General features: G+C 56.0%; 2 protein-coding genes across 5 annotated transcripts; both read left to right on the forward strand.

The window, feature by feature from the left end:
- The first annotated feature begins 1,554 nt into the window (after positions 1–1,554).
- Positions 1,555–16,481, forward strand: GCK (glucokinase). 4 transcript variants are annotated; one of them, XM_003930780.3, is made up of 10 exons: positions 1,555–1,762; positions 7,318–7,480; positions 8,382–8,536; positions 9,658–9,777; positions 10,675–10,770; positions 10,878–10,977; positions 12,864–13,047; positions 14,080–14,235; positions 15,010–15,243; positions 15,460–16,481. In XM_003930780.3, exons 1-10 carry the CDS (start codon positions 1,715–1,717, stop codon positions 15,602–15,604), a joined length of 1,401 nt encoding a protein of 466 aa, XP_003930829.1. In that variant the 5' UTR covers positions 1,555–1,714; the 3' UTR covers positions 15,605–16,481. The 4 variants fall into 4 exon arrangements, with proteins under 4 accessions (XP_003930829.1, XP_074235864.1, XP_039318058.2 ...); XM_074379763.1 differs by lacking the exons at positions 1,555–1,762; positions 7,318–7,480; positions 8,382–8,536; ... (1 more) ...; positions 10,675–10,770; positions 10,878–10,977 and having other exon boundaries at positions 12,970–13,037; positions 15,460–16,479; XM_039462124.2 differs by lacking the exons at positions 1,555–1,762; positions 7,318–7,480; positions 8,382–8,536; ... (3 more) ...; positions 12,864–13,047; positions 14,080–14,235 and adding an exon at positions 14,463–14,619 and having other exon boundaries at positions 15,460–16,479.
- A 2,123-nt stretch (positions 16,482–18,604) lies between these two features.
- Positions 18,605–21,140, forward strand: MYL7 (myosin light chain 7). Its single transcript, XM_003930779.3, has 7 exons — positions 18,605–18,699; positions 18,928–19,041; positions 19,227–19,302; positions 19,573–19,677; positions 20,132–20,210; positions 20,424–20,472; positions 20,984–21,140. The coding sequence occupies exons 1-7, from the start codon at positions 18,697–18,699 to the stop codon at positions 21,083–21,085; spliced, it is 528 nt and encodes a 175-aa protein (XP_003930828.1). The 5' UTR covers positions 18,605–18,696; the 3' UTR covers positions 21,086–21,140.
- Positions 21,141–25,101: the final 3,961 nt, after the last annotated feature.

Genomic DNA, 25,101 nt, shown 5'->3' on the forward strand with positions numbered 1-25,101 from the left:
TCTGTCTTTTTAGAAAGCTCTAAGCAAAAATAATATTCGTCCATCCTCCTCGGGACAGCCCTTGAGCTACTGAAGACTCTAAGCATGTCCTGAACATCCTCCACGAGCCATCATCTCTGAGGCCCTCCCCTTCCTGGTCCCACTTCTCTGGACAGGTTCTGGACAGGCTTGCCTTTCCAAAATTCCTGGAAAGCAGGAACTGTTCCTGCTACACTGACCCTCAGTTCCAGTGCGGTGCAGGCCTGTTGGTGTCTCCCCTTCACCTGAAGAGGAAGCATTGAGACAGGACAAGGGTGGGCACCCAGGGGGGCTGGCATGAGTCATGAGAATCTGGTCCTGGAGAATTAGCCAGTATGGGGAAGTGGAGGTGCTGCTGCCCTTTCTGCCCTCACGGATGCCAATGAACATCAGCAGGTGGCCCCCAGAAAGAAACTCTAGGGAGGGCCTGTTGCTCAATATATAGGCTAGAGAGGGCATTAGCAATTCAGCCAACCCAGGAAGGGGGCCCACTTGCCTTGGCTTCAGCCTTCGTACACATCCTCAGCCTTTCTTGAGAAGAGAATTTAGATTCTCCTCCGCTGTGCTGTGTGCTTGGCCCAGGAGAAAGGCCAGTCTCGCTGGGTAGTTGCTCCTTGGCCTGGCTGAACCAGAAGGCCCCAGTGCCACTCCAAATGTGGGTGTGAGCCCTGCCCCCATGAGCAAACAGTAGCTCAGAGCTGGGGTCTATGGGGGTCAGTGGCCTGCCACATGAGGTCTGATGAGGACATCTCTGCTCTATTTTGGGAAAGGGATCAATTGTATCAAGGGCTTTCTTGGGAATGACCACTCCTGCCATTGGCAGGAGACCTGGCGTTCTGACAAGGCACCCTCCGTACCCTGACCCACTTGCCAGCTCCAGCTAATTTTAGCAGGCTTTGGCAGGTGCCAGCAAGTACATGGCATGTGGATGTCACTCCGTGAGACCAAGGAGGGGCCTGGACTAGAGCCTGGGTGTCATGGTCTCTGCCCATGGAGGCACCTAAAGCAAGCCAAAGCTGGGACTTTGCAGTCAAAAAACTAAGAATGATAGCCCGGTTTTTTGTTTGTTTTTTGGTCAGTTGGGCATCTTCCTCCACCACCCTTTCCCCAAGTGCCATACAGACTCCCAGATTATGTGAAATGCAAATCAAACCCCTCTGCAGATGAAAAGCCACTGGGGATCCCCTTGCCTCCAAGAGCAAGTCCAGACCTGCGCTGGCATGGGCCAGGCCCCCTTAGAACCCTCCCCCTGTCCAAGGGCATTTCAGTAAGTGCTCTGTCCCAGGAGGGCCTGGTGACTTCCTGCCCGCACAAGGCTGAGGAACGGAAGATAAGTGGGCTGGCTCTGCACACCTTCTCCCGCCGGGCAGCAATCCCAACCAGATGTTCACAGAGAGTGGCTGGCTGCCCCCTGGCTCTGTCCCCATGGCGCTGTGGACTCTGACCCCACGTGGGCCTCCCCTCCCCTTCTGGCCCTGCCTCTGACACCATGGCAGGAGACAGAGTATTTCAGCAGCCACTGGCTGAGCCCATTCGGTACAGAAACCCTGGGCTGCTGGCATCAGGCAGCTCTCCATGCAGGCAGCCACTGCCGCCACAGGCAGGCCTTAGGCTCCAAGGCTGCAGCATGTGCTAGACCTCGGCAGGCAGGAGCATCTCTGCCTCGCAAACATCTACCTCTTAGTACCTCAGAGAGATGGCCATGGATGTCACAAAGAACCAGGACCAGACAGTCTTGACTCTGGTAAGGGTCACATCAAAGCCAAGGACTTTGCATTGGGAAAGCAGCCCCCAGGGGAGGGCCCTTGGTTTTGCAGATTACCAAAACCAAGGCTGGGGGCAGGGAAGGTGAGCAGGCTCTGGGTGCCTTGGAAGGAGGCACACGATCCTCGGGGGTCCTGGCTAGAGCAGCTGTGCCTGCCACTGGCCCCTCCCCACCATCTTCACTGTGGCAGCCCACTGTCCAGCCTCTCCAGGGGCTCTTGGGCACTTGCTCCTGGAACTAACAGTGACCCAGGACACTAGTGTCTGGGGCCTGGCCTGGGGCTTTTATGTGGGGAGCCAGCTGTCTGGCTCTCTGGGGAATCTGCATGGCATTTCCAGGGCTTGGTGGATGTGAGAGTCTGTCCCTCAGGAGAATGTGGGGACTAGCCCAAAGTCACTCACTACTAGGTACATAACCACCTGAGGTCCTGGGAATGGAGGGGGCCAGGCTACAGCTGGACATGTGGCACTGGGAGGGTCTTTGGAGCCCACTGGCCTGTAGCATTTGTCCAGGGACTGCCCTAATCCTTGGCTGTGTCCTGGGGGCCCACAGCTCCACCAGCTAGCCCCCCACCCCGCCCCCAGTGCTGGAATAGGCAGCTTCCCAGTCTACATCTGCCAAAGGTGGCACTAGAAAGCATCCTGCCTTTTTTACTGCATTCTGGAGGTGGCGCCACAAAGCACAGCCAGCTGTGTAAAAGAGACGGCATCCTGCCCCGGCAGCCCTGCCCGACCAGCTCCGCCTCTCCCACTGCTGTCCAACCTGTACACCCTGGTGGCCATGTCCAGGCCGGACTGTCTCCACATCTACCTCTCCAGCCCGACTTTCTACTGAACTCTGGCCTCACATAGCCAACTGCTACTTGGAACAAATCACCCCTTGGCTGGCAGATGTGTTAACACGCGCCCAGCAAGATCCCGACTCCCACAACCCAACTCCCAGATCGGGTGGAACCTTTTCTTCCCAGGCCCTCCTGTTCTTCTCCTCAGCTCCTCCCTTCAGAGTCTAGACTCTTACCCTCTCACCAAGCCTGTGCCCACCGTCCCTGCACAGGGGTTGTTCAGACAGACTGACACCCCGCTTCAACCCTGCCCCAAGATGCCCCTGCTCTGCAGCCCAGCTCCCCCAGGCCTCCCACCTTTTGCTGCTCACAGCTCAGCCTCCCCGCTCTGCTCCAGCCTCAGTGCAGGTCTCCTGCCCCCATCTCCTGGTAGCAGCTGCCCGACCTCGTCCTGCTTCATCTGCCCCCATTCCTTTACCCCGCAACCTGTCCCCAGCTTGACTAAGTGCTCTCCTGCCAATCCCCACCCTTGAGAGAGGCTTGTTTAGCTGCGGCCTCTGCTTCTGTGCCCTCACTGCTCCTGGCATTTGGTGGGCATCGCTGAAGAGATGAGGGTCAGATACCCTGCAGGGAGTGTGGGATGTCTTCAGGCAAGAAAAGTTGTACATTTGGCCATGGGCCCTGATTTTGTGTCCTGTGACCTCTCGGGCAAGGTCAGCAAGAGAAACCTCTGCAAGCCGGCTGGGGCTGCCTCCCAGAGGCTGCCAGGGGGAGGGACAGGCTCTGTCTGTGCGCTTCTTCCAAGGTGACACTCGGGGAGCGGCCAGGCAGCATCTTGGGGCTCCCCAGGCACCACCACATTTCCTGACTGCCTGGGAAAGCCCTGTAAGCTTGCACAGATACCCAGCATCAGGCTCGCCAGAGAGACACCGGTCGCTGGGGTCTGGGCACCAGGAACAGCTTGTGCTGGGACTGAAGGGTGCAGCTGGGCTGGGTGAGAGGAAAGTTGGGAGCCAGTGTCTGGCTCTGCGGGCTTGGGAAAGGGTTTGCACTTCTGTGTCCAATTTCCTCACCTATAAAAAATGGAGATAATACCAGTATCCATGTCCCAAGCTTGCTGTAGCAATGATAGGGAGGGGCGCCCAGAGCGGGTCTGGCACAGGGAAGTGTTTGTGCATCAGCCTCGGTCCCTGCCACTGGGCTTGTCCTGGGAGTCTGTGAGGCTGACCTTGGCCCCACAACATGACCCCCAGGCTTGTGAGACCAAGCTGGGTCAGCGCTTCCTCCTCGGGTTGCATGATCACCAAGTGGCAGAAGGGGGACTTCTGAGGCCCAGATGCACCCTGAAGAAGGGGCTTGCTCCCACCAAGAACGAGGCTCACCTTTGGAGGATGCTCCCCACATGAGAGGTGACCCCCCCAGGTCTGCTGGTAACTGTAGCCTCAGAACCTTACTGCACCCATCCTCCAACCCATGCCCACTGGGAAGTGTTGGCGGGGGGGGTTCTCACAGGCCCTGCGATGTGGACAATGCAGGAACCCTGCAGCAGCTAGTTAGGGCAGGGCACAGTTGAGAGCCCTGTGCCAGGAGACCCTGGCCAGTTCTGCCACTGTGGAGAGACAGGCTCCCTGACCCCACGTCCCCTGCCTCCCTGCAGCCCCACAAAGAGTGCAGACCTACTTTTACAGAAATCCAGATTTTTGTGTAAAAGTGTCTCTATTTTAAATAGATTTTAAGTGGTGGCAGCAAATTTAAGCTTTTGAGGATATTATACAGGACAAATCAGATTCGCAGGCCAGATGCAACTTTATTTACAGAAATGGGATGAGGTCCTACCTCAGGTCCCGTCTCACGTTTTCACTTATGCCTTTACGTGTCCTTCATGGGAAAGGCCACAGGAGGCCCTGCGGGAAGCGTCCCGGTGCTGATTTAAAGCCCTCGCTGGTGAATATGGGGGTCCTCACTGTTGCAGCAAGGGGACACCCCACTGTGCATCTTGGAAATGCCCACAACCCTCTGGCTGCAGAACAGATTCTTAGGAGAGAAACTGTCAGATTAAAGTTAAACTGAGAGAAACTCCAAATTGCCCTCTGAACAGATGGTATCAGTTTGACTTCATGCAATCCCAGGATTCCCCGGGAAAAACTTTCTGGCCTAGAAGCCAGCAGAGCTAGGATTTCACCTAGTCAGTGGCAGGGCCACTTGCGGGCCTGGATACAGAGGCGGAAGACTTGAGCCTCCCCGACAGCCTGCAGGGCCCGGCCTCCCAACATGTGATAAGAGCAACAACAGCTCCCATGTATCTGGCTGTCCCTGTCCTCCAAGTGCTGGTGGGGAGAAGTGTGAGGTCCCCCACAGCCCTGCAAGGGAGGGTCCCTCAAGGGCCCCAACTGTCTGACAATACAGCCACACTGTGATCAGCCGCCTGGTCACAGGCTCCATGCCACTTTTCCTCCGCCAAAACCTCAGACTGAAATGTTGGCTCCTCACATGAAGAGCCTGCGGCCAAGAGACCAGAGTCCAGGTCTGTGGCCACCAAGATAAGCCATCTGGAGAGAGGTTCAAGGGTGATGCCAGGCAGGCATGAGGGCTGGGCCTTTGCAAGAGCAGCATCCCTTTTGTTGGGAGCCCACAGGTCCCTCTGAACAGTCTCGTCTGGAGGGTTCCCCAGGAGTTCCTGCCAGTAGCGCTGTGTGCATGGATTTGGGAGCTGGCCTCGCCATGGCGTGCTGGCTGCCCGTGGCTGCACAAGTGATTTCTGTAAGCCTTTCTTCATCTGCAAGTTGGGTGCTGCTGGCACCTCCTCCCCAGTGCTGTGGTGACAGGGCACAGGGTGTGAGGCTGCTATGTGATGCACCTGGTGCAAGGCCTGGCATATAGAGGAATTCAGCAAATGGTAGATGCCCTCACAGGTAGTTCCCGGCATCCTCTACATTGGTGGGTGTAGGAAACAAATACAGAGGAGGCAAAGGTTGTAGTTATGGGGCACTGAGGACAGCCTGGATTGTTCCACAGAGCCCTGAGTGTGGAACAGGGGTGTGCTCCAGGGGTGTGCTCCGCAGGGACAGTTGGGTTGGAGGGCTGGAGGATTGGGGGTTGGGGAAAGCTTGCACTCCCGTCCCATGCTCAGAGCTGCAAAACGGCGCCGGCTCAGCCAACTCCGGTGTTTGATTCTGTGCCTTTTGACACAGACTTTATCAGCCCCATCCATCTCTGACCTTGCCTGGGTTTAAATTTGACAAGCGGGGCCTGATTAAGAGATGGTTCTTAACTAAAGATCGGGATCTATTAGGAATGCTTTGGGCTGCAGGAAACCAAACACCTGACTCGCTGTGGCATAAGTGATCCTCATGCTCCCATAACCTGCCTGTGGAAGGTGGGTCTGGCATTACTCTCTCTTCCCTGTATTCACAGTTTGCTGACGGCTTTAACCTCCGGCCTTGTTTCCTCATGGTTACAGGGAGACTGTCACAGTGCTGGTCATTACATCCTTACACAGCTGTGTTTACAAATTTGGGGAAACAGTGAAGCTCCTCCCCCTGCTAAAATCAGGCTTCCCTTCACCTGTCATTGGCCAGAACTGGGTGACATGCCCAACTCTAAACCAATCATCAATAAGAGGAGGATAGAATTTCTGTGCCTACCTTAGACTAATCATGGTGCAACGTGCTCCCCCCACCAACAAAATCTGAGTTCTAAAAACTGAGGAAGCAGAGGAAAATGGCCATGTTGCCTCCCAGCTGGGATTCAGAGCATCTCCAACCCCTCGAGCTTATGTGTAAGAGTGTATTTTTGTGGAACAGATCCATAGCTTTTATTAGCGCATCTTTCCTTCTTTTTGGTTCAAGATGAAAATATCCTTATGATTATTTTTCTTGCCACTGCCCAGAGATAACCATCGAATTAACATGGCTTTTTCTCCATGAATAGCACTAGAGTGCCCAGGGGGACAGACACATAGCTGTCCACACTCCAGCTTGCCGGGGATGCATGGGCACAGCCACAGCTACATTCACAGCCTGTCCTCACTCTGCCGGGTGGAGAGCAAGCGGCCACACCACGGGCCGTCCATGCTTACAGGAGTGGCAGATTGGATCTGAACTTTGTGTGCTCAAGCGTCTCTCATGTCAGTGCATAGGGACCCTCTTCCTTCTGTGGCCTACTGTCCCCATTTCACAGATGGTTTTGGTAGCAGACACCTCCTCCTAGACGTTCATACTCACCCCTGGCTGGTCCTTAACCCATGTGTGCAGGCTGGCCCATTTATTTTCTGGTGTAAATCCCAGAAGTCAGTGGGCCAGATCTCTCTGACAGCAATGCCAGCTGCCTGGCACCCTCCGGACAGCTGGCTCAAGCCCCAACTTTGCCAACTCTCCCAGTTAGCCCATCCTTTCCCTGACCCCAACCTGAGGGATGAAGGGGGTGCCACAGGTGCTGTGCCACAGGGATATCATCAGGGACAGAAGCCACTCTGCCCTCTGCGGCTCACACCGCCAACACGCCCTGGGCTGTATTTGCTGAGCCGCTGGTCCTGGACTCCGCTCTTCTGACTTTCCATCTGGTTTTACGTGTCATAAAGTTTGAGATGATAGGTCACTCTAAAGCAGGGGTTAGAGGATGGAAGGAGACCCACGGTGTGTGCAGGAAATGCCCCGTGAGGCCCTCCGCATGTGGGTGCCTGATGACAGCCCCTCCGAGGTCCCCAGCCTACACCCTCCCCAGTCCGGCTGCTCCCATCCCCCTCCCCATGCAGGTGGAGCAGATCCTGGCAGAGTTCCAGCTGCAGGAGGAGGACCTGAAAAAGGTGATGAGGCGGATGCAGAAGGAGATGGACCGTGGCCTGAGGCTGGAGACCCATGAGGAGGCCAGTGTGAAGATGCTGCCCACCTATGTGCGCTCCACCCCAGAAGGCTCAGGTACCACCCGGAACTGGCTCCTCATCCAGACGCAGCTATGGGCTCAGCCCTAGCTGGGAGGAGTGCCCCAGGCACCTCCAGACTGGCAGCCAGCCCAAGACAGACCTCCTGGGGAGCAATGAAGTACTGACCTGTGAAAATAGCTCACACCTGCACTCCTCTGGTTCAGCCCTGCGGCACTCTGGCTCACCCTGGAGCCAGCAAGCCTCAGGAAAACTGGCTTTTTAAAGCCAGTTTTTTAAAAGCCTGTGCAGTGGCTCACACCTGTAATTTCAGCACTTTGGGAGGCCAAGGCGGGCAGATCTCAAGGCTCAGGAGTTTGAGACCAGCCTGGCCAACATGGTGAAACCCTGTCTCTACCAAAAATACAAAAAGTAGCTGGGCGTGGTGGGGCATGCCTGTAGTCCCAGTTACTCAGGAGGCTGAGGCAGGAGAATCACTTGAACCTGGGAGGCGGAGGTTGCAGTGAGCCGAGATCGAGCCACTGCACTCTAGCCTGGGTGACAGAGTGAGACTCCATCTCAAAAAAAAAAAAAAAAAAAAAAAAAAAAAACACACAAAAAAAAAACCTCACTGCCCCATTAGGGCACTCAGGGAACCCCTAGCCCAGTTCTGCAGCTGGGCCAGTGCACCAGGTCCTCAGCTGGTCCCTGGGCTCTCGGTGACTCTGCCCAGGGCAGGAGTTTCCCATTGACTTTTCTCTGGCTGAGCTTTGCCCCTCCACGTTGGCACTGGTGTTCCCAGGTGCCCGGTGGGGGGCCCCTCGGCCAGCTCCCTTGGTCCCCTTGTGCCTTCCCTCCTCCTCTCTGCAGTACCTAGGATCAGTCACCCGGGGCCCACCCCACCCAAGGCCAGCCTGTGTGTGCCCCTGAGGCTGACACGCTTCTCTCTGTGCCTGTAGAAGTCGGGGACTTCCTCTCTCTGGACCTGGGTGGCACCAACTTCAGGGTAATGCTGGTGAAGGTGGGAGAAGGTGAGGAGGGGCAGTGGAGCGTGAAGACCAAACACCAGATGTACTCCATCCCCGAGGACGCCATGACCGGCACTGCTGAGATGGTGAGCACCGCAGGGGCTGGAGCAAGGGGTGCCAAGGCCATGCAGGATCTCAGGGCCCGGCCAGTCCTGACGGGAAGTCCCATCCGTCCGTCCGGGGTGGGGAGAGCTGGGGCTGGAGGACCACCCAGCTTCAGAGGCAGCTGGAGGCCTCAGTGAACAGGAGCGGCCAAGTCCCACGAGGAGTCCCGAAGTCCCACAATCGCCATCTGGCCAGTGTTGAGGGAATGGGCTGAGGAGAGGTTAGTGGAAGGAGCCGGTGCACTCCACCCCTCCCCAAGGGCCACCCCTCGCCCTCCGCCAGCATGCACAGAAAGTGGGGTGACAGCAATCACAATGTCTGCCCAGGTAGCAAGGACCCCTGACCATGGGGAGGACTAAGGTGTGGGGGACACAGAATGAGGCCTGACGGGAGGCGGGCAAGGCCAAAGCACCTGGCTGCAGCCAAGCACATGGCCAAAGCTGGTTCCCGGAGGGGCCAGGCTCTGAGCAGGGGGCTGCCTGTGGCCGCCAATCCTCACGCCCCTATGGCTTGCTAGTCTGTTCGGGGGCTGGGCATGAATCAAGGCATGGATTCATGGGGATGGCGTGGGGACCTCCCTGGCCCCAGCAGCCAGCGGGAAGCCTGGTCAGTCAGCAGAGCATTCAGCAGTGCCCAATTCCATGGTGCGGCCCGTGCAAGCAGAGTCGGGACTGGCCTTCAGCAGGGCTGGGTGGCCAGGACGCCTGGAAGTAGGAAAGGAGACTCTGGGTGCTAGAGACAGAAATCAAGGATGTGCCTCCGTCTGGAGCCTCCGGAACAGCCAGCCAGGCCTGAGACTGAACCTCACAAGGTTCAGCTGGGAGGGCTAGGCTGACAGAGCACAGCTGGTAGGGACCAGCCTGCCCTGTGTTGTCCTGTCCCGGGGGCTACTGTCAGCAGGTCTCTGGCATGGGAGAGCCTTAGGGCCTGAGCCCAACAAGCAGCAGCAGAAGAGGAAAGGGAAACTGCGAACAGGCCTGGCATTCGGTGGCACCATCTGGTTCATGCTCTCTGAGGAGGAGCATGGCATGAGGCCCAGGGGAGGGCTGCGGGCCAGCGCCCCCGCCCCCGCCTGACGGTCACCGTGGCCTGCATCTTCCAGCTCTTTGACTACATCTCCGAGTGCATCTCCGACTTCCTGGATAAGCATCAGATGAAGCACAAGAAGCTGCCCCTAGGCTTCACCTTCTCCTTTCCCGTGAGGCACGAAGACATCGACAAGGTGGGCCGGGTGGAGGGACGGAAGGCAGCTGAGGGAGGCACAGCTTCCCCAGAGGAAATCCGCTGTCAAATGCAGCCCCCACAGCCCATGCTCTGAAGGGAGATCTGGATTCAAATTGCAGCCCTGTCACCTGCCACCTCTGAGGCTGTGGAAAAGACCATCACATTGGCTGATTCTGGCTCTGGGCCCTGTGAGGCACCAGCTGATATCACCTCACTCCAGTGGGAAGAGCAGCTGGCAGTGGAGCGGGGCTCAAACTCAGGCATCCGGGCTCCAGCTCACCTGCAGGCCACCGTCATGCCACACCGCCTCTAGCTGAGTCAGAAATGTGAAGTGACTGAGATTCCACCCTCCCTGCAAGCTACAAAGGTGGCCTGCCAGTTACATCTATGCACACACCACACGCACATACACACAAAGTTATAGATGCACACACATAAAACATGAGACCTTTGGGTCAGGGAGAAAGCCGAGTCCTCACTCACAGCAGAAGCAGCAGCCAGAGCAACATCTCATGGGTTTTTCTAAGCCCCAGTCTCTGCAGGGACACAGAGAGGGCCAGGTGGCACCTGCACAGACAGCGGGGTGCCTTGCAGGAGGGAAATCCTGATCTTACGCAGAGCTGCTCCCCCCAGGCCTTGCCTTGACTCTGGGATAACATCTCAGAGCTATGCAGTACATTCTTAAATTGGCTGGGACTCAGCCCTGAGGAAATGTGAGCTATTCATGGAGAATTGTCCCCAACACCTCTCGAAGCTCCGGAGCTGCTCTGAGCCTGTTTCCTCAGCTGTAAAGTAGGGTGCATACCCTAGTGGCCCTGGGCCAGAGGTGGTGGCAGGCCATACCAGCCTGGCCCCAGCACATGTCAGCAGCCACAAGGCCTCCCTCTCCCCACAGGGCATCCTTCTCAACTGGACCAAGGGCTTCAAGGCCTCAGGAGCAGAAGGGAACAACGTCGTGGGGCTTCTGCGAGACGCTATCAAACGGAGAGGGGTGAGGGGGCACCTGTGCCTGCCAGGGGGGTTGCCCTGGGCCCCCACCCCCAACTGCGTGCCTTTCTCTTTGGCTCCCAGCACTGCAGCCTCTGTGCTTCTTGGCAGGACTTCGAAATGGATGTGGTGGCGATGGTGAACGACACAGTGGCCACGATGATCTCCTGCTACTACGAAGACCATCAGTGTGAGGTCGGCATGATCGTGGGTAAGGGCTCCTTGCACGCCTGCCCCTTCCAGACTCCCGAGGCTCCCTGTGTACAGCAGGCTTCCTGGAGCCCTGTGGGGTGAGGACCAAAGTACTTAACAACCTGTGACACCAGAGCAGGGCCTGGTGCTGGATCCTGGGTTCTCTTGGGGTATCAAGATGGAAGGACCGTGTACAGTAGGAAGCATTTCAACGCTGTGATGCCGCATTCCTGCATCAGATGGCATGCCAGATGCACATCCACCTGGCCCATCAGGATTATAATTAAAACACTTTATCTAGTAAATTGACCAACTGGACAGATTTGTCCAAGTGGAAGAGGATAAGCAAAAGATGGTCTTTCCACAGGCCTGCCCCTGCCCCTGCCGCCACCCAAAGTGAAGGCAGGTACTAGGAAAGGGAGCAGCAGCCTGCTCCTCCCAGCAGAGGGGTCGTCCCCACCAACTCGGATCTTTCTCAGAAGTTCCAGAGGTTATTATAATAAGCCTTCAGTGAGGAGCAATCCAATCAGATCAGCTATCCGCTGTGCGCACGGGCGTGTGGTTCTATACTTCTCTTACTTCCATTCTCCCCTTTCAGAAGGAACATTGTCTTTAAATCTAGCATCTAAATGTGAGCCTCAGTCATCCCTGGCTGTGATTCCCCCAGCCCTTTCTGCCCTCTCCTCTGGAGCTCCCTAAGACTCTTCCACATGAATACCCACCAAGCCAAGCCGCAGCTGCTCGGCCCAGGCATAACCCCTCCTGGGGCAGAGGTGGCAAGGGGTGACCCGTGGCTCACATCTGCCCCACATACACTCTTCTTGACTCTGCTCAGTGTTTAAAAACATGTTTATAACAATTACCAAGATCTAAAAATTAGGAGAATTCACATCAAAGTCTACATTTCTGTTTGTTTACAAAAAGCTAGAAGGTGGCCAGGCAAGGTGGCTCACAACAGTAATCCCAACACTTCGGGAGGCGGAGGCAGGCGAGTCACTTGAGGTCAGCAGTTCAAGACCAGCCTGGCCAACAAGGTGTAACCCTGTCTCTACTAAAAATACAAAAATTAGCTGGATGTGATGGCGCATGCCTGTAATCCCAGGTACTCAGGATACTGAGGCAGGAGAATTACTTGAACCTGGGAGGCAGAGGTTACAGTGAGCTAAGATTATGCCACTGCATTCTGGCCTGGGTGACAGAGTATCTCCAAATAAACAAACTGGAAGGCTGGGCATCACTGAGCCCTGATTCCTGCATGGCAGCTTGGCTGACCAGCATTATAGTTGCTGTCCCTGACAGCTTTGGGGGTGTGCAGACCACACATTCATGCTAGCTTGAGGCTCTGCTGTCACCAGTTTGAAATTCTTAATAACTTGTGAACAAAAGACTCCATGTTGTCACACTGCACAGGGGCCAGCAAATCACAAAATTCCACGTCTGGTCCTGCCCACAGGAGCCTCTGGGAGGCTCCCAAGGGCCCACATCATGCCTTACTCACTTCGGGGTGCTATCCAAACATGGCTGAGGACACGGAAGCTCAAACATGTGCACTGGCAGTGCTGTAAAACAAGGCTGGTGCATACACAAAAGAAAATGATAACATCCAACATCCGTTTCTTTGATACACGCTGCTCCCCTCAATCCTCCCAACCACCTAGGTAACAGGCAGGGAAGGTGTTACTGTTTCCTGATAGGGAAGAGGACAGCCCAGAAAGCTGTTCCTGGCCACTGAGGCGATCCAGGTCTTCCACCCCAGGGAGAGTTGCCTTTCCATTGCTCCAGGCAAAGCAAAGAGTCAGGCATGGGGGGCAGGAGGGGGCGTCCTGTGGGCAGGAACCAGGCCCTACCAGGGGACTCCCCAGGGCAGTGCAGCTCTCGCTGACAGTCCCCCGACCTCCACCCCAGGCACGGGCTGCAATGCCTGCTACATGGAGGAGATGCAGAACGTGGAGCTGGTGGAGGGGGACGAGGGCCGCATGTGCGTCAACACCGAGTGGGGTGCCTTCGGGGATTCCGGCGAGCTGGACGAGTTCCTGCTGGAGTATGACCGCCTGGTGGACGAGAGCTCTGCAAACCCCGGTCAGCAGCTGTAAGGATGCCCCCCCTCCCTCACAGCCCAGGCCCTGGGCCGCTCTGGCACAGCGGCAGATGGGAGCTGGCCACTGCAGATAATGGGCTTGTTTTTAAACAACTCTGGGGAAAAGCAAACTGACAATCCTTTCGTAAGCTCCATCCCTTCTGCTCAGTCATGACCTGCCCCTGTGAAAGGTGAAGGGTTACCAGTTGTGATTTGATAAGCCCAGATCTCTCCTTCCGACAGGTGATCTTGTGCATAGAGGAGGCTCTGAGATGCCCCCAGCAAGGTTTCTGGGTTTAACCCAGTGTTCCCCAAAATATATATTTGGCCACATTCACAAAAAGAGTATTAGTCTTTTGTGGAATGCTTCGGGTGGGCAGTCACAGCCAGGAAACTAGCCCACACAAAGCTCGTCATTAATCATAGCTGTCACTTGTTGACCGCCTACTGTGCCAGGCCTGAGCTAATTACTTTATTAGCGTCCTCTCTCTGCCGCTCTCAGGGCTCTATTATTATAGGCCAGTAGTATTCCATTTATTTAAGTTAAATACGGGTCATAGATTAAGCATGAAAACGCCAGCAACGTGCTGCTTGCCTCCGACCAGGCACTAACCCTCCAAGCCTTAGTTTTCCCAACCATAACTGGCCAATGAACAGCAGCTCCAGATGCAGCTTCAGCTCCTAAAGGAGGACTGAAGCTATAGATCCTGTGCTCGGTGCAGGGACCCCTGCAAGGAAGGTTTTGGAGGGACTGGACAGGGTCTTTGCTGTCTGTCTCCCATTACTGCAAATGGGCCCAGGGGCAGGCCAAAGTTGCTCCTGTGATTGAGCTGAACATGCACGTTCCTAATCCCTGACGTTTCAAAAGCTATGACTCATTAATAGTGGAAAAGAAGTGGACTGGATGGGGGAGTAGGGATCACGGTGCCCCACGTGGCCGCCTCGTGACCTCAGTGGGGAGCAGTGGGGCCGGCTCCCGGCTTCCACCTGCACGAGGGGCCCTCCCTCGGGCCTGCTGATATAATGGAGCTGCCCTGTGTCCAGGTATGAGAAGCTCATAGGCGGCAAGTACATGGGCGAGCTGGTGCGGCTGGTGCTGCTCAGGCTTGTGGACGAAAACCTGCTCTTCCACGGGGAGGCCTCGGAGCAGCTGCGCACACGCGGAGCCTTCGAGACGCGCTTCGTGTCGCAGGTGGAGAGGTGTGCGGAGGAGTAGGACCAGTGCAAAGGGCAGGGGCTGGGGACGCCAGGGCACTGCAGACTTGGTCTTAGGACGAGGCTGAGTCCCAGGCCCAGGGACGTAGGGGCGGGAAATTATGGCCTGGAGCGGGATTGCAGGCGTGGGCGTGGCCCAAGGTGGGGAGGTGCAGGGGGCGGGGCGGGGCCCAAGGCGGGGCGCTCGAGGCAGGGCGGGGCAGGGACGCGTCCAAGGGCAGGAGGCTGGATCAGGACCGGGATGCAAAGGGAAGTGTCGGGGTCCCGAGACGGCGCAGAGGGCTGGCCCAAGGGCAGAAGGCGGGGTCCGACGGGGATGCCAAGAGCAGGCATGAAGGCGAGCCTGCTTCCCGGCAGTGGGCCCCATCCGTGAGTCCCCGCGGCGCTCCCTATCCGTCGTGGACCCCCCTCTCACCTCACGCACAGCCCCGAGGCGCGGCATGGTTGACAATCCCACGTTAGAGCGGAGACCCTGGGCTTAGTTAGAGGAAGTAGTGCTGACCAGGTGACTGCTGGTCCCTGGCTTAACCGGGACCCGCTCTCCTCCGGAGCCCAAGCCCCAAACGCTTCGGCTGGGTGAGGTGAGCAGGATCACCCCCATTTCTCCATGGAGGGGCCCCGCCTCAGCCAGGGAAAGAGGCCGCTGCTTAGGGGACGGCTGGCCGGGGCCCCTTCCTGGAGAAGGAGAGGCCGCCGCTGGAGGGGGACAGACTGGCGGAGCGAGACTCAGCGATCGCCCTACCTACTCCCGCCCCGCAGCGACACGGGCGACCGCAAGCAGATCTACAACATCCTGAGCACGCTGGGGCTGCGACCCTCGGCCACCGACTGCGACATCGTGCGCCGAGCCTGTGAGAGCGTGTCTACGCGCGCGGCGCACATGTGCTCGGCGGGGCTGGCGGGCGTCATCAACCGCATGCGGGAGAGCCGTAGCGAGGACGTGATGCGCATCACCGTGGGCGTGGACGGCTCAGTGTACAAGCTGCACCCCAGGTGAGCCCGCTCAGGCCCCTCCCTGGTAAAGTGGGGCCCAAAAAACGCGCGCTCCGAGGTTCCTTGTGGCTCCCAAGCTCCAAGAATTCGTAAGCCTCTTCTCGGCCCCCTTGACCTAGATCTGGGGGAAGGGTCGACTGCCTTCAGGGTGCCCGGTGATGGCTGTGGAGGATGGGCTGGGAGGAGGGACGGCAGCCCTGCTTCTCTTCTGCCCAGCTTCAAGGATCGGTTCCATGCCAGCGTGCGCCGGCTGACGCCCAGCTGCGAGATCACCTTCATCGAGTCGGAGGAGGGCAGTGGCCGGGGCGCGGCCCTGGTCTCAGCGGTGGCCTGTAAGAAGGCCTCTATGCTGGGCCAGTGAGAGCAGAGGCCAGCACAGGGAGGATGCCACAGTCGACGGCACCCCGGATCCACGGGGGAAGTGCTCCCCACACGTGCTCCCAGCCTGACAGGGCAGGAGGCCGGGCCTTGTAAAGACCCTGGCCGCCTGCCATCCCGCTAGGGAACCCTCGGTCATTCGGTGGGACAGCCCCAGAGCCCTAACAGGGGTGCGGCAGGAGCAGGGACAGAGACTCTGGAAGCCCCCCACCTTTCTTTCTGGAATCAACTTCGCAGGAGGGAGTTGCTCACTCAGGACTTTGTTTCATTTCCACACTGTCAGAGCTGTTGCCTCGCCTGGGCCGGGCTCTGAGAAGGGAGTGCCCTCTGGACCCTGCTATGGCCTGACTTCCCTGAGAACTCATCCTGTGTGGAGAGGCAGCTCCAACAGCTTGACCAGACCTAGACCTGGGCCAACAGGGCAGCCAGGGGCTGCTGATCAAGCAGTCCTGGCCGTTTTCTTGCCTGAGGCTCAAGAGGCCCAGGGAGCAATGGGAGAGGGCTGCATGGAGGAGGCGTCCCAAGCTGTGATTACCCCCAGAGACCTTTTCTCTCCCATACCCCCATCGCTGAGTGGCTTGTGGCTCTGGAATGGACCCTCACAGCAGGTGCAAGAGACAGAGCCCCCAAGCCCCTGGCCCAAGGGGCCCATGAAGGGGAAAAGGGCCAGCCCTGCATCTTCAGCTCCCACAGCACTGGCTCAGGAAGAAAACCCAAGCAGCGTTCAGCACACCCCAAGGGACCACCCAGACCCCATCATATGACATGCCACCCTCTCCATGCCCAACCTGAGACTGCGTGGGTTTTTTAATTAAAAATTTTAAAAGTTTTAAAACATGGCCTGTCCACTGTTCTTTGACTTCTGTGTATAAGACTGTGGAGACAATATACAAAAAGTCATCATTGCGGGCATGAAGACACTTCAGTGGGCTGAGGTGTATCTTGGCCGTGCCTTTCAGACAGCTCCTCTGGCCAGCTGTGCCCAGGGGAGTGTGAGGAGCGACAGACCAGGCTGTAGGAACAGGAATGGGGTGCCATGGGGAGTGGCAGAGCAGTGGACAGTATGCTGCCTGGCCCAGGTTCCCGTTTTCCTGCCCATGGAATGTGTGCCAAGGGAGTGCCAGGCCAGGTGCTGGTCCTGCTGCAGGTCAGTCTCAGCACTGTCCTGTCCAGTCAGAGTCACAGGTTTGACAGTGAGTGGGGGCCCAGATATATGTTGGATTTTTTTTTTTTTTTTTTTTTTTTGAGATGGAATCTCGCTCTGTCGCCAGGCTCAAGTGCACATCATGAGGTCAGGAGCTTGGGACCAGCCTGGCCAACATGGTGAAACCCTGTCTCTACTAAAAATACAAAAATTAGCTGGGCGTGTTGGCGGATGCCTGTAATCTCAGCTACTGGGGAGCCTGAAGCAGGAGAATCACTTGAAGCCTGGGAGGTGGAGGTTGCAGTGAGCAGAGATTGTACCACTGCACTCCAGCCTGGGCAACAGAGCAGCAAGATTCTGTCTAAAAAATTAATTAATTCTAAAAAGAAAGAAGAAAAACAGTGGGCAAGGTGGTATGCACCTGTAGTCCCAACTACTCCAGAGGCTGAGGCAGGAAGGAGCGCTTGAGCCCAGGAGATCATCTGCAGTGAACTCCACTCATGCCATTGCACTCCAGCCTGGGTGACAGAGGTCAGAGGCTCACACTGGTAATCCCAACACTTTGGGAGGCTGAGGCAGGCAGAAAACTTGAGGTCGGGAGTTTGAGACCAGCTTAGCCAACATGACAAAACCTACTTTAAAAAATACAGAAATTAGCTGTGCGTGGTGCCAGTTGCCTGTAATCCTAGCTGCTTGGAAGGCTGAGAAATGAGAATCACTTGAACCTGGGAGGTGGAGGCTATAGTGAGCCAAGATCATGCCAGTGCACTCCAGCCTGTGCAAGAGTGAGACTCTGTCTCAAAAAAAAAAAAAAAAAAAGAATTTAAGAAATTTAAAAGAAAACCCTTGTATAAAAAGGGCATTGCGTCTGACAGATGAGAGCTCTGGCCCTTTACCAGCCAGCTACTGATAGACATGGGTCTGGCCCCAGGGGAGCTGGAGTGGCCAGTGAGCCCAGCCTGGGGTGGCCCGCTCCTGCTGCCTCCAGGATGTCCCCTGCTTCACCAGCCCTTCTGTGGTGCCCTCAACCCCAGAAGCTGGTGAGGCTGCTTCTTGGAATAGCACCATGCAGGCCTGCCTATCTGCAGCCCGCTGCGTACCAGGCCTTCTGGGGATGCAGGGGACAACCCGGCTGGATGCTCAGGAGGAGCACAGAAGCCAGAAATGACAAACACAGCAGCCACCAGGCAAATGGGAAACATGCTCCAGAAGCTCCCCACTGAGGATGTTAGGAAGAGCTTTTTAAAAGAGTGTGATTGAGATGGGGCTTGAGAAAGGCAAGGCTCCAAACAGCAGAGCAGACTCGGGGCCGGGCAGACTGCATGGGAGGGCAGCTGATGGAGCTCCTTCACCCTGTAGAACTGCCCCAAAGCCAAGCAGTGTTCTGCCTGGGGTCACAGCTAGCTCAGGGATGCCTTCTGCCCCTTGGTCAGAGTGGGAAAGGACAGAGCTAGGGTCACCAAAACCTCTGGGAAACCCTTGGGGGGTCTCAGGCCACAGGTCTTCAGAACTACCCGCTGCCCTCCCAAGCCTGGCGGGCACCGTGGACTGGCCCTCCCCAGCTGTCCTCTTGCACTGGCTAGTGTTCTGACTGGACCAGCAAGGAAGGGTAGTCAGATATGGGGGTAACTGGATCCCTTCATCAGCACCCAGGGTGGTGAGAGCGAGCCTGCTCTGCTCTGGGCAGACGTTGCACTTAGCCCTGCCAGGATGGATAGATACCAGGATGCTACACATTGAGGACATGAAGGTCATCAGGAATGTGGCTGGAATCTATTAGGGCCTTCGTCCACCCCCAGCCCACGCAGGGGCTGCCAAGTTTGGGCCTGTCCTCTGTTCCTCTCCTTATTTGGACCTTCAGGTGATAAGGCCGAGACATAAAGGAGGCTGGCCCCTGCCCCCACGACAGCAGCCACACCTCTGCAGAGAGAATGGTGAGTGCCTGCCAGGGAAGAAAGGCTGGTGGTCTCCCAGGTGCTGGACTTTGGGCTGGGGTAGCAGAGTTTTCTGTGCTTACACTGGGTTCAGGGTGGTCCCCAGAGAGAGGAAGAGGATCCTGACCCTGACTCTTCTGGGAATGCTCTGGGGTTGTGCATGATGGGTAGGGTGGGGAGACTTTAAGGAGTTGGGGAGAAGACCCCTCCCCAAGCACGGTGTTGCAGGCCAGCAGGAAGGCGGGGACCCGGGGCAAAGTGGCAGCCACCAAGCAGGCCCAACGTGGTTCTTCCAACGTCTTTTCCATGTTTGAACAAGCCCAGATCCAGGAGTTCAAGGAGGTGAGTGCCCACTCCCAGCAGCCTCGTTCCCCGTCCTGGGCCCCCGACCCCACCCCACATACACACTCCACATACATACCCCACTTCTACCCTGACCTTGCCCCTCACATCGCCCAGGCCTCTTCCCCGACTCCCACCTTCCCTAGAGCTGGGGGCTGCTCCCTCCTGAAGGCCCCCATCCATAGGCCTTCAGCTGCATCGACCAGAATCGTGATGGAATCATCTGCAAGGCAGACCTCAGGGAGACCTACTCCCAGTTAGGTGTGTGCACCCACCTCCTACCCGGCCCCACCCTACACACTGGGGCCCTTGCTTGGAGCTGCAGGGTGGGTGGGAGTAGCTGAGGGGACAGCACCCTGGTCCCCTGCTTCCCCTCCTCCCCATCTCCTCACACTGCCTTTCCCCTTTTGTCACACCTTCCTTCAATTTCACCTCCCCAGGCCCTATGACCAGGAGGGAGGGAGGGCAGCCTGGGCCCTTCTGGGGAACACCCAGGGTCTCTGTGTGCACCTCATTCCCCACCCCCACCAGGGAAAGTGAGTGTCCCAGAGGAGGAGCTGGATGCCATGCTGCAGGAGGGCAAGGGCCCCATCAACTTCACTGTCTTCCTCACGCTCTTTGGGGAGAAGCTCAATGGTGAGCCTGGGACAGAGCTGGGCACCCTTAGCCATGCAGCAAGTCTGCACCCTGCCTGAACCCCATCTGAACCCTAACCGAACTCTACTGGACCCACCTGGATGCTTCCTGGCCATGGCCCATTCAAAGCATGTGGGTCCCGCCCCTGCACATCCTCTGCCCCAGAATCTCATGTGCACTGGTCACCCCAGTGCTGACTTGGGGCCAGGAAATGTGCCTTCAGCCTCCACTCTCAAATTCCAATCTCCCGGCCAGGCTGCCCGCCTCGGGAGAATGATTATTCCCCACCCCACAGATCCCCGAGAAACAATTTATATTAGGGAATGGCCCTACCTCTCCTGGGATGTGGGGCAGGGGTGCGGTGGGGGGGGCTCCTCTTACAGCCCTGTTCCTGCTGGGTGGGACCTGGAATGGAGGACACATGGATGCTCACCTTCCTGCCTTGACCTCCCAGGGACAGACCCCGAGGAAGCCATCCTGAGTGCCTTCCGCATGTTCGACCCCAGCGGCAAAGGGGTAGTGAACAAGGATGAGTAAGTGTGGGCCCAGCATGATGAGGGGCACAGTGGTGGAAGCAGAGAGGGGAATGAGGCCCCTTGTGAGGGGGGCTGCCGGTACTTCGGGGCCTTCACTGCTCCCTGGGGTGCAGCCAGCTCTTCCCTGCACCATGGGAGCCTCCGTACCCACCTTCCCTGTGCAGTCACTCCCCTGCAGTCTCCTCCTCAGACCCTCCTCACTCCCCCCAGGTTCAAGCAGCTTCTCCTGACCCAGGCAGACAAGTTCTCTCCGGCTGAGGTGAGGCTGCCCAGTGCCTTCAATACCCATCCCCAGCACCTTCTCTGGGCCCTCACCCATAACCAGTACCAGTGAGGCAGTTGCTGAAAGGGTGACCCAGGGGGACTTTCTGGAGGAGGTGCCATCTCTGTTGAGACCTAGAAGGTAAAGATGTGGAGTCAGAAAAGAGAGCACGGTGTGCTGCTGTCCCTGCAGGCAGGGAGACTGTGCATAGCCCTGGGGGTGGGGGTGGGAAGCACATTAGGAGAGGTTTCAGACACTTGGGGTGGGCCTGTGCCTGTGGCTGGAGGGACGCTCTTTGCCCCTTGGCCCTAGTTTGTACGGACTCCTCACTCTGCCCAGAGTCAGCCAACAGAAAAACCGTAACGCAGAGTCTGGAGTCTGGGGTTGAAAAGCTAAGGCATACAGCACAGGTGCAGAGGGCAGACAGAAGGGCCGCAAGACTCAGGGTAGGTCTCTGCTGGGCTGGGCCAGGAGCCAGGGGGAGGCCCCTCACCAGTGCCTCCCCCAGGTGGAGCAGATGTTTGCCCTGACGCCCATGGACCTGGAAGGGAACATCGACTATAAGTCCCTGTGCTACATCATCACCCACGGAGATGAGAAAGAGGAATGAGGGCCAGGATCAGACCCGCAGGGGCGCCTCAATAAACTCTGTTGCCGAACTGGAATTGCCGTGATGTCTTGTCTGTGACAGATGGACTGGGGACCAGCCAAGGGGATCCCCGGGTCCCAGTGCAGGCATCGTCCTGATCATGGCCACTGTACACCTCCCAGGAGCCGGCCCCTCGCCAGCTCACCTTGGTTCACCCCGATGCTGCCAAGTGCAGTGTGAACCATGATCATGCCCAGTTTACAGATGAGGACCCCGAGGCTCACAGAGTGTGAGCATCTCGCCAAGGCCAGACCTCTAGAAGAGGAGATGGTGGGATTTACACCACCTCCACCAAGCCCAGGAATGAGCCACAGGTGGGCACTGCCTAGCTACTTGGGGCTGTGCAGAGAAGAGGCTACTTGCTGGGTGCTCAGCAAACTCTCCCCAACAGCCCAGTGGGTGGGCAGTGGCCCTGGGACAAACCCCCAACCACACAGCCTCCCTGGCCCACTGCCTGCACCCCATCTTGGCACACTGGCTCAGGTGCCTCCCTGCATGGGCCCTTTGTGAAAGGCACAGAGGTACCCATTTGAAACACAACAACTTCTCATTGCAAATATAGGCAAGGCAATAAGACACGAGCAATATGGACATTGAAGGCCAGGCCAGGGCACATGCAAAGTTCTAGAGGAAATGCCCAGAAACTGGCATCATGGAAGTGAGTGCCCACTCCCAGGAGCCCCAGACCCCATCCCGGCCCCCAACCCCACCCCACATACACACCCCACTTCTTAGCCCCTCATGTGCCATGAAGGGTAAAAGGGTCAGACAGCTGGAGGGTGAGGAGATCACTTCTCAGGAGAGAAGAGTGTTCCCATCACCCTTCATCTGAAAACCCAGGAGCCAGAGGAGAGGGTGATCCTTATCATGAGTTCCAGAGGAGCAGCAGGGCACGTTCAAAGCACCAGAGAGAGACAGAGACAGGGACAGAGAGACAGGCAGCGACAGCTCAAACCTCGGCCAGACCCAAAGTGTACAAACTCCTCGTGTAGTTGTCTGATAAGAGCTCTCAGCCTGCCTCCTCCCCTCCATTCAAGCCCTGCTGCAATCCCTGCAACTGGGGGTCAGTGGGGAGGAGCTGAGCAAGAAAGGAGGGGCACCCCTTCCTGAAGGCCCCAAGAGGAAAGGCGTTTTCTTTTTTTTTTTAAGACAGGGTTTCACCATGTTGGTCAGGTTGGTCTTGAACTCCCAACCTCAAGTGATCCACCCGCCTTGGCCTCCAAAGTGCTTGGATGACAGGTGTGAGCCACCATGCCCGGCTGAGGAAAGGCATTTTCACCCAGAAAGGTGGTCAGTTTTTATTTTATCTGGGGCCTGACAATTTAATTACTAAGTTGAAACTTGAGACTTAAGGGAATTAAAGTCTTTTCTGTTGCTTAGAAGACATTACAAAAGTCATGAACTGCCTGAGTTTCCACCCCAAGAGCAGGCCACCAGCCCACTCCACTGAGCATGCTAGGATAGTGGGTGAACAAAATCAAGTACCAGTAGGATTCTACCATGTGAGTCTGCTTGTTCAACAAGCTGACTTCATAAAGTGGGGGATCATGTTATAATCCAACCCCTACCAGATAAATTGTGAAAGATTGAAATGAACCAAAAAGATCATAGGTGTCCAGTTATTTGATTTGATGATTTGATAGGGTATCTGCTCCTTTCATAGTCTTTGAGCTGTTTCACAACTCTGCCAATTATTATTATTATTATTATTATTTTGAGACAGAGTGTCTCTCTGCTGCCCAGGCTTGAGTGCAGTCGCATGATCTCGGCTCACTGCAACCTCCACCTCCCAGGTTCAAGTGATTCTCAGGCCTCAGCCTCCTGAGTAGTTAGGATTACAGGTATGCACACCATGCCTGGCTAATTTTTGTATTTTTAGTAGAGACAAGGTTTCGCGGTGTTAGCCAGGCTGGTCTCGAACTCCTGACCTCAGTTGATCCACCCACCTCAGCCTCCCAAAGTGCTGGGATTATAGGCGTGAGCCACCAAGCCCAGCCACAACTCTGTAAATTATAACCAATAGCGAGGCGATGGTTCTTCTCCATAGACATGCAGTCAAATGTTGTCCAGTGGAAGCACAGTTGATTTTTCCCCTCTCTGTGGAAGAAGCCAATTTTTTCATCTATTAAGCAAATTCATCTCAGCATTCCTGACTGTCTACACATGCACTGGCTCTTTGAATTCTTCTCTGAACCGGGCCCAGGAGTGAGCCACAAGACGGGCACTGCCCAGCTCACTGGACTGTCACATCTTATTGATTACTACATGAATTCACAACTAAATAAAATATTTGGCAGTTGTCCACAAGTGTGCAAGTCAAGATTTTGCTTTAAAAATATTATCCTTTCACACTCTGCTGTAGTTGTCTCATAAGGTTAGCCCTTTCCACACCGAAACTGTCTGTATTAGTGTTATTTGGAATAAACTGAGAGTAGAATGTGGTGTGTGTGTGTGTGTGTGTGTGTGTGTGTGTGTGTGTGTGTCAAAAGAGAGACAGAAGGATAGAGACAAACAGATGGGCACAGACCCAGGACATGAGTTCTGCCTATGCTGACCAACGTGGTAGCTGCTGGCCACTTGAAATGTGCTAAGTGTGAGTTGGGATACACTACAAGTGTAAAGTGCACATAATATTTTGAAGATTTTATACAAAAAAAGAATGCAAATACCTCATTAATAACTTTCTATAGATTATATGTTGAAATGATATTGTTTTGGGTATTGGGTTACTACTAGAATTAATTTCACCTATTTCCTTTCACTTTTTAAATGTGGCTACTAGAATATTTAGAATTCCATAAGTGGCTTACATTTCTGGCTTTCACTCCTGTTGGAAAGCACTAAGTTAGACTGCGTAGTATGTCTATTTAAGTCTGCAGTTTCCAGGCCAGACACAGTGGCTCATGCCTGTAATCCCAGCACTTTGGGCGGCTGAGGCAGGCAGATCTCCTAAAGTCAGGAGTTCGAGACCAGCCTGGCTAACATGGTGAAACCCTGTCTCTATTAAAAATACAAAACTAAGCCAGGTGTGGTGGCACACACCTGTAGTCCCAGCTACTCTGGAGGCTGAGGCAGGAGAATCTTTTGAACCCAGAAGGTGGAAGTTGGAGTGAGCCAAGATCAAGCCACAGTAATCGAGTGTGGGAGACAGAACAAGACTCCGTCTCAAAAATAAATAAACAAATAAAAGACTGCAGTTTCTGGGAGACTCCAAGGCAGACACCAGCTCTCTCTGCAGAGAGTGCTGGCAGCAGGGAGCCGGAGTTTTGATGTACTCAGAAGGAGCCAATTTCGTCTGGGTGCGGTTGTCTCTGAGTGTTCTGGCAGTACAGACAGAAAGGAGAGAAGGCTGTTTCCAGGAAGCAGAGATCATACAAATTATTTGTGAGAACAGGCTTTTTCCTCAGTTGAAGCTGAGGCATCCGTTATGTGTAGTGTCTAACAGTCTACACCTGCGGATGTTGGACAGAAGGTGGTACGAGGTGGGCATGGCTGGGGAGAGCTCTGGGAGGGGGGAGACCAGCTCCATGTTGTCCACCCACTGAAAGGAAAGTTCCCTCTGGGGGAGGTGGATGCCCCCTGGCCAGGCCTGCAGGTCTCTGCTCACTGTGAGTACTGTGTGGTCCTGGTGTGGATCCCACCAGCCATTGCCAGGCAGCAGCTCCTAGTTGGATAACAGACATAAATACAACAGGTAACCAAGCATGATGGCTCACGCCTGAAATCCCAGCTACTTGGGAGGCCAAGGCAGGAGGACTGCTTGAGCCCGGGACGTTGAGGCAGCAGTGAGCCAGGATTGTACCAATGCACTCCAGCCTGGGTGACAGAGCAAGACTTTATTTAAAAAAAAAAAAAAAAAAAAAAAGACTGGGCACAGTGGCTCACACCTGTAATCCCAGCACTTTGGGAGGCCAAGGAGGGAAGATGAAGAGCTCAGGAGTTTGAGACCAGCCTGGCCAACATGGTGAAACCCTATC

This window comes from Saimiri boliviensis, chromosome 10, assembly GCF_048565385.1.
Source record: "Saimiri boliviensis isolate mSaiBol1 chromosome 10, mSaiBol1.pri, whole genome shotgun sequence".
In the NCBI taxonomy this organism is placed as follows: Eukaryota; Metazoa; Chordata; class Mammalia; order Primates; family Cebidae; genus Saimiri; species Saimiri boliviensis.